Here is a 12,995-nt window from a genome sequence, read left to right as displayed (position 1 = left end):
CCATAATTTGAAACAAGAAATGCCAATGCCACCCGGTATCCTTCGGCTAAGGGCGGGCTCCTAATGAAATCCAAGAAATAACTAAATAATATCTAAAACTAACTTAAAATTAAATAACAAAATATAAAACTATATAAATGGCAACAATAACAATATCACAGGGTATCACAGATGTTGACTGGTAGGTATGTCCATCATGGTGGCCGTCCTTCAGCAGAGTGCAAAGGCGAAGGTTCTCTGCGACCACGCATGATGGAGAGATGACAGGAGGAAACAATTTCATCCCTTGGACCTCATCAGTGAGGGGCCGTAGACTTAGCCGCACATGTTAGAAGGAGAAATGCTCAGCAAAACTTCCAAAACACTTAATTAAATAAATATTAAATGGAGCTACTTCCAACTAGTACAGCACGGCTCGGAGTCTCTTCCACTCTGCCGGAAAGGCCAAACGCCTTCAAATGGTCAGTCGCCTCTGCAGCCAATAAACCACACACACACTATATAAAACACACATGAGCCGGGGAGATATAGGTATAGAACCGGGCTCAGACTCCCCCCCCAAAAGGAGGAACTCCCCTCTGTTAATTTCTTCAAAATGAAGAACCAAACGAAATGCCTCTCCCCCCAATGGTTGAAGAAAAATAAACCGGAAAAACCTTAAGTCTGCAGAAGGGAAAACCAAGAAAAATCAGTTGGAGGCAAGAAAACCCTCCAAGAGTAGCGTGGGTACAAAGAAGAACACAGGAACCTTGATCAGGAAGAAGGAGCAGAGGTGATCAGGCCTCTGGACCTAAAACCCTCCCGCACAGACTAAAGAGAAATCACGGATGACTCCGGCAAGGCTTCAGATGGGATATGTGCGCCTTCCTGAAAATCTTCCCGGACTGAGGATTCTCCCAGTCGGGCAGTCACCGGAGTCAGAAACTTCAAGATGCGGTGGGGGACCAGTCCACCTGTAGCAAAGTTTAGCAGCTCTTTTATCCACAGCCGAACTGACTGGGTGAGCCTTGCAGTAAACTAGATCCCCCACCTGGAAGGGATTGGCAAATACGACCTCGGTTGTACTTCCTCCTTACTAATTCCCTAGCCCGAATGAGATTCCGCCTGGCTGCCTCCCAAGTGGCTTTCACATTGGGAGTACCAGGAGGTGGCAGAAGATCGCTAATTTTCCAAAGGTTCGCCAAAGGGTTGTTTGGCGGAAAGCCAAATAATAACTTGAAAGGTACCGCCTTGTGTGACTTTCATGCTGGGCCGTATTAAAGGCAAATTGGATCCAAGGTAGTTGTTGTTGATCCCAGGTGGTCTGATTTTCGCATGAAAGGCAATGAGAGCAGATCGAAGATTGCGATTAAACCGTTCGGCGTGAGAAGGCTGAGGATAGAAAGGGGAAGTAGTCACATGGCGGATTCCGTGCCCAAAGCACATTCTTTTAAAGATATTGGAGACAAACTGTGAACCATTATCGGAAACTAAGGTGGCGGGGATTCCAAAGTGTTGAAAGAAATGGTTACGAAGTGCTTGCACCGTGAGCTGCGCGGTAGCACTCCGCAATGGGAACAACCAAACAAACTTGGAGAAGGCATCCACACAAAACAAGTAGGAACTTATTTCCGGACTTGCTACGAGGGAGAGGCCCAACATAGTCAATGAAAACCTTCTCCAAAGGTTTTTTCCGCCACCTCAGATGACAAAAGACCCAACTTGGTATTTTGAGCGGGTTTGCTTAGCGAGCACAGTTCACAAGAACGTACTCGAGCTGCAATATCCCGGTCCATACCTTTCCAGATGAACTGATCCCTAATCTTCGCGATGGTCTTATGAATTCCTAGATGTCCGCCCCACAGGAGAAGAATGAAAATACTGAAAGACCATCGGTACAAGAAAGCTTTGGCAGCACTAACTTAGGTTTTCTCCGCTGCTTGTCACGGCAGCATAGAGCACCTCGGTACAGAAAATAAGGAGGGTGGGCACCTCCGTTTTTAAGCTCATTGATGATAGCAGTCAGCTCGGGATCCTTAAGTTGGTGTGGAACAATGTCCGAAAATGCCAGAGGAAAGTCTAGGAGCACGCCACAACATGCGGCTCTGATAAAATCCTGGTGGTCGTTGGGTAAGTGATACATGCGTGACAGAGTGTCCGCTATGATATTTTGGGTGCCTCGCACGTGCTGCACTGTGAACTTAAGGGCAGAAATTTGGACTACCAGCGACCAATCTTCCCGAGCTGACGGGGGTGGGCAAGGAGCCAAGAAAGTGCCTGGTTGTCGGTTTCCAACAAAAATTCTTTATGTTCTAGGTAACGCCTGAACTTGTTAATTCCAAACACGACAGCCAAACATTCCAGCTCATAAACAGAACAACTCTTCTTCTCACAAGGGGTTAACGTGCGTGAAGCATAAGCTATGGGCTGCCGGATACCATCTACTTCTTGCGATTAAAACAGCAGCAACGGCTAAGGAGGAAGCATCAGTTTGCAAGACGAACTTACGACTGAAATCAGGCATAGCCCAAGACTGGAGGCTGCATCACTGCCTCTTTCAGCTGCTCAAAAGCAGTCTGTTGCGCTTCACCCCACTCAAACTTGGCACCCTTTTTCCTAAGAGAGTTCAGAGGGGCCGCCACTTCAGCAACATTGGGGATGAAACGACGATAAAAATTTATCATTCCACAAAACGGGGCAATCCCCTTGGCATCCTTAGGAGGAGGAAACTCCCTGATTGCCTGGGTTTCTCTCTGGATCAATTACAAACACCTCGAGAAGAGACAAGATGACCAGAAACGATATTTCAGGCTGAGCAAAACTCACCTTTTCAGGATTGACGGTAAGGCCAGACTCTCGCAGCCTAGTTAGAACTTCCTCCAGATGAGTCAAGTGCTCCTCATAACTCTCACTGTACACAAGCAGGTCATCCAGATAGTTGAACACGAACTTAAATTTGACATCATGAAAGATAGAATCCAGGAGTCTGGTGAGTGTTTGGGCCCCCACAGCCAAGCCCATTGGCACTCGGGTGAACTGGTACAAATTCCCAAGGCACACAAAAGGCAGTGAGAGGTCGAGACTCGTGTTTAGAGGAATTCTGATGGTATGCCTGGTTAAGATCAAAAATGGAGAAAATACTTGGCCTTACCAAACCAGTCGAAAGCAGAATGCAAATCGGGGAGAGGCACGGAGTCAATTTCTATCTGAGCATTGAGCTTTCGATAATCCAGGACCAATCTGGACTTCCCATTTAGGTTTCGGCACTAGAAACGCTGGACTGGAAAAATTTGAGCAAGACGGCTCGATTACCCCACTCTTAAGTAAATCATCGATCATATTTCTCAGAATTTCCATCTTGGGCGGAGCAAGCTTATATGGATGGGGAACGTACAGGACGGGTGTCTGTAAGACGAATCTCGTATTCCAAAGAGATTGGTCGTGGCCCAGTTTGTCAGTGAGGACTTCAGGAAAACGGGAACAAAAATCTGCCTTATGTCCTCAGCCTCTTTCGGCGTAAGATGTCCTAGTTGGTCAGGAGGAGTCAAGCTCTTATCTTCCATCTCTAAGGCAGCAGTCCCACGAGACTCGACATCTGAAAAGGGAACGAGCACCCGCCTGGCGAAAGCAAAGAAAACATGACTGGAGGCCAAATCCAAAATCATGCCAGTTTTTCCGATAAAATCTGCTCCCAAGATGAAAGGAAAGTCAGGTCCTCTTAGCCACCAAAAAAGCTCCAATCCCAAGAGAAATAATTAATTTTGATGTGAATCTGGGCACTACAGATAATAGGTAAAGGTGTGCGTGAAGAGCAGTCCAGCAGATAAAGTGAACTAGGCTCAAACCTGCCGTATTAGCCCAGAGGATTTTAGATCTTCAAAAAACGACAAAGAAATCAGGCTGCGTGCTGACCCAGAATCAACCAGGGCCTTCTGCACCACATTCCCACAAGCACACATCCAGTTTGTGGGCAGGTTGAGCGGGCAGCCCTTACTCCCTGCGCAGCCAGAGGCAGCAACCTCCCCTCTCGGCCAACGATGATAACTGTCCCCCAAGTCTATTTCTTTCTGTTTTCTTTCTGTTCTGTATTAAACCAGCTACCCTTTTACCATCAAAATTAGGTACATATTTGCCCTCAGAAATTACCTTTACGGCACGAGTCGGGCTTACTCGTCCGCAAGCTTACTAGTTTTTTTTATTTAAGTGGACAAAACGGTCTAATATGTCCCACTTGCTTGCAGCCATAACAGGTAGGAGGCTGCCTACGGGAAGGAGCAGCTGTGCTGGCTCAGACTGCACCGGAGCATGGACCGGCCCCGGAGGCAAAGTGAGGAAGATGCCTCGACATGGCCTCCCTTTGATCATCCGCATCCTGAACCCCTCTAGAGATGATGGAGAGCCGGTCCAAATCCGCAAAAGATGCGGGTACGGCTACAAAAAATCAAACGGGAGGCGTTCTTCAGGTTTAATGCCCTCCAAAATAAGGCTCACCAACTCCGTTTCGCTCAAGCTCAAGCGCAACACCCGGGCTAAACATCCCGTATCTCCCCGACAAAAATGGCTCAACGTTCATCTGGTGCCTGAGGACGATAAACGCGTTCCACCCGCAAGCGCTCCTAACCCGAGCAGGTACAAAGAACTCCAATATCTCGGCGTGGAACTGGTCAAAGGTGGCGCACCTCTCTTAAGGCAGTCTACAAGGCGATCAAAAAGGGGCCTTAAGGAAAACTGCGCTAAAATCTGCATAAGCATGGCATCTGTCATACCAGGAAATTCTCTCAGCTTAAAAACTTTCCAGAAGAAAATGGATAAGTAAATTTAGTGTCAAGTCCATCAACTCTGGGGAAGTGTTGTAACACACTCCCCAAAGGATGAGGCAGTTTGCCAAAGCTAGAAAAGGAAGGCACAACTATAGATGAAGCCTCACCAGCCGCTTCAGGAGGGCCACTACCCATCGGAGACATAGTAACTCTGGGAGGCTCGAAAGAAAGAGCCGGTGGGATGGTTAGCAAAGTAATGGTAGTGGGAACCTCCGTTGGAGTGACAGCGGTAAATAGTACCCCCTTCTCCTTCACCGAGCGCACCTCACTCAAACCATCTAGGGCTTGTTTTAATTTATTACTGGCCGAAAAAGCCCAACTTTTAATATCAGAGTCTAAACTAGGAGCCGAACATAAGTAAAACTATTCTGTCACGCCAATGTAAAAGCTGAGATGCCAATCTAGCCTTTGCTGACCCGGACATGGGAAGTGACTCAAAATTAATATCGTCTTCCAATTCCCTCCATTCGGGTTTTACAAAACTCAAATTCTGTGTTAGTTTGGAACTCTGCATTCCAGCTGCGGTCCAACGCTATACAAGCCCGTAATTGAGCTCTTAATGCCCTCACATCTGCCTCGGGCTTCTGTCCTCTCGCCAGGACCTCAAAAACCAACTCGGGCTTGCGTAGATGTTCAGGCACCAGAGAAAAAGCCATACCAAACAATTAGACAAAAATAAATAAACAATAAACAACAAAGCGTACGCAAAAAAATACTTAGTAACCTAAGTGGACTCAACTCACAAAAGGCTTACACTGACGAGGTCCAAGTGAAGAACTCAATACCTGCCACCTAATAGAAGGATACCCTGCAAATATACACTAACCACAACCTACAAACACAGAAGCAATAAATATAACAAAAACAACACATTGATAGGGGAGAAGTAGAGTACAGTTAGATAAATTTAGCGTTAAGCAATTTAGAGTCCCTTGCTCCCTGCAAAGGGTAAGTCTGCAGGAAGCAAGACACTAAACCAATTCCACCCGGTATCCTGTGCTAGGGCGAGCTCCTAATGAAAAAAAAAATTGTGTACTCTAACCTCCCCCTACCTAACACTAACCTACACCAACAAACAAAACCAGAACTGAGAGACAGCTGAGAGAGAGCAGCTAACCACGCTCTGCTACCATTGAAAACCGGTACATCGGCCGCTCGCACACCCACAGCAAACATCAGGGAAGCGCGCGCCATGGTGGCGAACGGGATGCGGATCAAAAAAACTAGGTAAAAAAAAGAACACCGTGGTCAGCATACTCAGGTTCATTTACTACGAAAACACAGGCCTATCCTGTCAATATAATTATGTATAAATATATATACTATAAATAAAAAAAATAAAAGTGCAGTAGTATATCTCAAACAATCCTCGTCAGGTGCACCTGCATACAAAAATTAGAAATGCCATAATTTGAAACAAGAAATGCCAATGCCACCCGGTATCCTTCGGCTAAGGGCGGGCTTCCTAATGAAATCCAAGAAATAACTAAATAATATCTAAAACTAACTTAAAATTAAATAACAAAATATAAACTATATAAATGGCAACAATAACAATATTCACAGGGTATCACAGATGTTGACTGGTAGGTATGTCCATCATGGTGGCCGTCCTTCAGCAGAGTGCAAAGGCGAAGGTTCTCTGCGGACCACGCATGATGATGGAGAGATGACAGGGAGGAAACAATTCATCCCTTGGACCTCATCAGTGAGGGGCCGTAGACTTAGCCGCACATGTTAGAAGGAGAAATGCTCAGCAAAACTTCCAAAACACTTAATTAAATAAATATTAAATGGAGCTACTTCCAACTAGTACAGCACGGCTCGGAGTCTCTTCCACTCTGCCGGAAAGGCCAAACGCCTTCAAATGGTCAGTCGCCTCTGCAGCCAATAAACCACACACACACTATATAAAACACACATGAGCCGGGGAGATATAGGTATAGAACCGGCTCAAGAGTATCGATTAAAAGTTAGTAGTTTTCTTTTTTTTCTTTTTTGGAGTTTATATACAAAACCAGTTTCTTTAAAGTAAAATATTAAAGAATCTCTTACAGGTTTTTCTATAATTATAACTAATATGATTTGAGTATGAGAATTGGAACAGAGTTACCAGCACTCAGCTATTGAAATATATGTTACAAAAATCACAGTTGCTGTAGATAGGCTACCAATTAAGCTCAAACCTCTAGAAAAACCAAACCACACAAAAATTATGTTCATAGCTTCATATTACCGAAGAGAGCAGAAAAGTCACACCTGAAATGTTCAGGAATGTGCAAGCAGAATTTGTCAACAAGCTGAACTACTGCCTGGTAAAAAATTAAGTGTATTATTCTTAATTGTTTTAATCACTATCCAAGTCATCATAAAAAAGCTCCTCCTGATTTAGAAAAACCTTACCACTCAATTTTTACATTGTTAGGGGTTAGTAAGAGGGATCTTAGGGTTTTGTTGTTAAAACTGTGCTATATTTTTCTCTTAATAGTGCTTCTAACACTAAAATTTTTAAACCCACATTTTACTTTTAGCAAAATTGTTAAATATAATTTATGAACTTTGAAAAATAATGTTACATTTTGCTTTGATACTGAGATCTAAAACCAACAAACGAATATTTCAATAAACCATTTAAGATTTCCAGTTTGGGATTTTTTTATTTTTTTTCAACCCTTTGTTTAAAGGTATTAGTGAGTTAGGGGATTACAGTTTGAGAATTTTTAGGGAAAGAATGTTTAAAAATTTGAAACATGCTAAAAAGTACTTTCTATTTGTTCAGTAATACTCTGAGTTTTCATTTATCAAACAAACTGTTCAACCATTAGCAGCACGGTGAACTATATGATCAACCTGTATATCTCATCATAACATCAGGAATTTACCCATTCAATACTATCTAAGAAGTTAACTATCGGTTATATACAGTCACCGATAGTAAAAAAACTATTGTTTCATCAAATAATTACCTTTACAGTTCAAATAAAACAATACCAAGACTAGAGAAGACCATACCAGATCACCAAGGAACAGTTTTACTTTCAACTGATATTAATAATATTGTAAATACAGCATCACTATAATATAGCAAAACAAAATAAAATCAGCAACCCTTTTTGATTTCAGTGATATGAATTGTGATGATAGTATTGACACATGTACGATCTTACACTACAATCCCATCATTTGTTTTCTCTAAACAAATGTCATTGTATTAATATAGCCTACCATATTAGTTACTAAGCTACATTACAAATTATCACGTTGAAATATCAATAAATAAAATGTGTTTTACTATAATAATGGATGAATTACTTATTATTCATTATTTGGCAGCAGTTTGGTAACTTCTCTTTATGTTAGTCTGCAATAAATAAATCATTACTTTTAACTCAAGTAAATTATACAGGCTTATTTATATATTGTATCTTTTTATTGGTCCATCATGTAAAATAAGAATAACACGGAAATTTAATCTATGAAATTACATTAGTACTGTATAAATGTATTTTACAAACTGTAAACACACTTGTTAATGTGTACACTGTCTCTTTACAACCTGCCTAATCATTAGCAGGTCTACACTAGATTAACTGAGACTATGCATTCATTAGTGGTGTAATTGTATATTATCAGAGGTTTTGCAGTACAGAACTACTTACGAGAAATATTACTAATTCATAAGAAGTTATGTGGCAGTTATGCAAGATTATCCATAGATTATCACAATAGTCTGGGAACAAGAGCCAATTTCCATGGTTTAAAAGGATAAACTCTAGTTTTTCATAAAATTGATATAGAGGAACTGTCGCTAAGAAAAAAATTAAACAGAAAGTTTGCAATAGTGACATGAATTGGAATTATAGCTATGTTACAAACAAGGAAAATTAGGCCTACTGATACCATGGTATTAAACAAAGTACAATGTTGGTAAATATTTATTTTTAATTGTCACTTTTTAAATTATTTATTGTTCTTTTTTCAGTGGAAAATGTAAATAGAACACACAGAAAAGAATTAAGGTGCCAGAAAGCTCTAATAATAAAAAAAAACCTCATAAAAGGAACTAGTAGGCTGACACTAAAGCCTCTGGTCATCAGCGCAGGTTGTGGCAGCACCAAAAATACTCCTTTGCCCTGATGGCTTTAGAAAAAGTAGTACCATCCGTAACAGACCTACAGGATCTAAAAACTAATGTTTGAGACAGTTATAAATATTACAGACTCACCTACCCATAATGTCCTAGATATACATATTAACTCAACTCCAGTAAGTATTTAAATAGTGTGGGCTAAAAAGTTTTTCAAGATAGGTTGTATTCAATTCAACCAAATAAAGTTAACCCTTTTAGTGCCAAACAAAATTTCCACATATATAATGAAAGTGTCAGACATTCATAAATATGCCTATACCAATACTTCCCACATTTAGGCAAAACTAACCCTTTAAACTAAAAAATTGTAAAAACACTATTTTTGTAAACATATCCATATTTCTTTTTTCATTTTATTTTTAAATAAGTTAATTATGCAAACTGCAATGTATTTTACTAAAAATGTTGCTTTATTTAAAAAATTAATATAAGTCTATATTTCTTATTTTTTTAATTAAGTGTATGAAAAAGGAAAAAAACTATTACCAAAATATCTGTTAGGCCTACATCTTTGAATCACTCATTTTATTCTCTACAAAATTAAAAAATCCAAAATAACAGCTGAATTATTATAGAAGTAAAACAATTCAAAACTGTAAACATGAAACATGTTGAACTGTCTCTATAAATGAATGTCTAATTATAATTAAAAGCAGGTGAGAAACAATAGTGAGTCAGTACTGAAAATATTTTTTTACATATATCAGTGAGTAAATGATAGCATTGAATGAAATAAAAATTGCTCACTAGGCTAGATATAGAATGAAATAAGTAAAAATAAACAAGTTTGTTAAATTAAGGTTAAAATTTTCAAAATACATAAGAAATATTACAGCAATTTCATATAATCTTCCACGTAATTTACCTTATTAAAGGTCTTAAGAAATCATATAGGCCTAAGAATAAACTGTCTGCCTCCTATATAACTTATATGGTCACTATCAGCTATTCTGCATGTACTATCTGCAATTTTGGAGATTGTCTGCAAAATCACATATTGATGGCGTCTACATTTCAACTATACAGAAACTTACAAATAGCAGCTCATTTTACTGTGATTCCAAATCACTTCTAGTTAGCTGATGAATTCGACGCCAGCATTGGGCAGAAGCTCTTGGAACTTGTTGAAGATACAAGAGTACGCTAGCCTACAGTTTGCATAACTTAGGGTGTGCAATAAGCTTAGGTTGATACATTGAGAGCTAAGATTCCTTTATAACCCCCTCTTTAATCTAATCTACCAATACTTTGAGACCCGAGAGCCTATCCAAGGGCTTACCACCTTACCCAAGAGCCAACCATTCTACCTGAGGGCTTAGCCTACCTCCCCATGAAAGAGGTTTTTTTTCTCCCATTTTGAGGGAAAGAATGTTTAGTTTTATAGGCTGTTTTTTTCACTTTTATCTACAGAGTAGGTCTATTGTTATTCTATTCACTTCTTAAGAACTTTCTATTAGAAAAATCAATAAAGTGCATCTTGTAAACGAGTACCCTCTTTAGCTAATGTGATAGACCTAAAAATAATAATAAATAAGGCCTAAATACTAAAGTGATCTCATAAAAATGTTAAGAACAGCAAATTAATTGTGTTAGACCAAATATTTATAACTTAAAATACTGTAAAAGCTTTCCAACTTTTCGGCATACATGTAAAATAGACCAACCCATAATAAATACCCAGGTTAGGTAGATTTAATAAAATATTGAATTATTTGAGCTTAGATCCTTTTTATTTATCTAGAAATGTAACAGGTGCTTATTAAAATAAACTAGGCCTATATGATTCATGTATTTCTAATGCTATTGATTTAAAACTTTATAAAGGGTCTAGCTAGGCCTATGTTTACAACAGTCTAGTGTAAAAATAACATGCAGAAGAATAAATGCAATTACTTACTATATATTCCCGAACAGTGCTGTGAAACATCTGCTCCCTAATATCAGGTTGATCTTCCTCTTCCATTTTTTATTTAATTAATACTATTTACGATCAACAATTCTAAGATATGAAATTATTACGGTTTCAACACTACAGATTTATTTGTTTTAGCATAAAATAAAAATCAAATCCAATCATTGTTAGAAAAATCAAACACCAACAAAGAGTTAAAAATTCATATTTGAATTACTTATGAATTTTTAAATATTCTACGTAATACAACTAATTGTCAAATAAACAACAATGTATCTGAAATGCCCCATCCATCACAAAACCTAAATTATTCTTTTTTATACGATAAATTTTCACTCAACCCATGACCACCAGTTAATTCCACATTTACACTTTGATTGGCAGCGGCATAATAAGATGAACACAAAATTGACAAAAGCAATTATTGTGAATAGCAACTGGAACCTTTGAGTATCAAATCTGATTCTGCTAACCCTAGCAGAAGAGTTTCACTGACTGAAGTTATTTACATCATAATTCTGAATTCCGACGAGAGAATGCAGAAGAGCATGAAGTGTGTGACGTATAAAAAAATTAAAGGAAGGTAAACTGATTTATTCAATAAAACACTTTTGCCCTGCGCTGTTACAGCGTTATACATGTAATAGAACAGGGTAGGTATTCTATCATATATTATACCCATGATATTAGACGATGTTACGTATTTGAGCCTCATGTGAAAACTTGTTACAAGATAGGAGAATCAACCATTGATAATTAAAACGAACGATAAATTTAAAAGTCATTATTGTTATAGTGTATTCTTGTTTTACTGTTTTATTTACATTATGTTCAAATAAAAGGTAAATGTTTCGAATTTTATAAAATAGTGTTTGGAAATATAACCACGAGCACTGTGTCTCCTAACATCAGTGAATTACTATAAGTGTAAGAAACTAAAGGCCATGGTATTTATCTGATAGTCAATGATTCAGATCAATAGCATTATTTTCCGTAGTCTAACATTGAAACATTTTAGAACACCGATTTCTGCAGAAGAGTGCTGTGAAATACCATATCACAGTTTCTTAAGATATTAAACAACTCAATGTCAGTAATATTTATTTACTCTTAAAACCTCTCAACCTCTGTGTTCATGAGGAACTAATGTTTCGTTTAGTAAAAGAACAAATTAGAACTAAATTTCCAGAAAATTAAAAAAAATGGAAAAGCATTTGTAAATAATAGAGAATTATGTGTATATAACTACAAATGTTACTGTATAGATTCGAGACTATTCAAGAAACATAATTTCAAAATTTACAAACATTCATAGCTATTTTTAGAGTATAAATCCTAAGATATTTTTTAGTCACGTTATGGTTTGCCACAAAATTGACTCAGCCCTATGTTATTGGCCTTCAAAGATATACAATCATCCGACGACCTTTCTTAATGCTACCCATAACTGTTCTAATTATATGGTATTGACTTCTTCTCTAAATGACACGTTAATCAGTGCAATAGCCGCAATGCTCTTATGAGTCTTGTAGTGGTTAAGATATCGGATCCTGACTTAATCTTCCTAGCAGTTTCTAGATTCTGCGCCATTTTTATATTAGCATTAAACAGCTTTTTAAACAGTCATTAGTAGCTGGTGTATTTCCCGAGTATCTGAAGGTTAGGTACGCCGTGACACTTTATATTATGTGCCCAGATGACCAAAGGCCCATAGCTGTTTTGTCTGTCTTTACAAACATATTTGAGACACTTTTGCTCTGTAGAATATACAGTTCAAAGTCCGCCATTCCATATCGGGGAGGAAGCATAGCATCAAGTCTGATCGTTCTACTTTTTCTAATATCGCTGCCTTTTTGACACATATTATGGCCACACTAAAAGAGAGAAAGCACTTTGATGCCATAGAACTGGATATTGAAAAGGCCTGGTGCGCAAGTTAACATGCTCGCTGTGGATGACGTCTATTGGCGTCATATTGAACCGATGGCACGTGCCGCCGGCACTGTTCGACGTCAATATGGGGCTGGTTTGGCACGCTCACATTTCCCTAAGTAACCTGGCAGTCAATGGTAATTAATAGTACTGTTCAGTCCTCTTTTAAGGTTATTTTTCTTGCTAATGTGATTCATTTGTT

The 12,995-nt window shown here is 38.8% G+C and overlaps 1 protein-coding gene across 1 annotated transcript in view; it reads right to left on the bottom strand.

Annotated features, from left to right (window-relative positions):
- Nucleotides 1-11,377, bottom strand: part of LOC124368996 (protein Lilipod) — a 73,227-nt gene extending 61,850 nt beyond the window's left edge. Inside the window, exon 1 of the mRNA XM_046826593.1 lies at nucleotides 10,847-11,377. Within this exon, the coding sequence (XP_046682549.1) occupies nucleotides 10,847-10,912 (66 nt within the window). The 5' untranslated portion in view covers nucleotides 10,913-11,377. The remainder of the gene's footprint in view (nucleotides 1-10,846) is intronic.
- Between the last annotated feature and the right edge of the window lie 1,618 nt (nucleotides 11,378-12,995).

This window comes from Homalodisca vitripennis, chromosome X (assembly GCF_021130785.1).
Source record: "Homalodisca vitripennis isolate AUS2020 chromosome X, UT_GWSS_2.1, whole genome shotgun sequence".
NCBI classification, from domain to species: domain Eukaryota; kingdom Metazoa; phylum Arthropoda; class Insecta; order Hemiptera; family Cicadellidae; genus Homalodisca; species Homalodisca vitripennis.
This window is presented reverse-complemented; position numbering and strand designations above follow the sequence as displayed.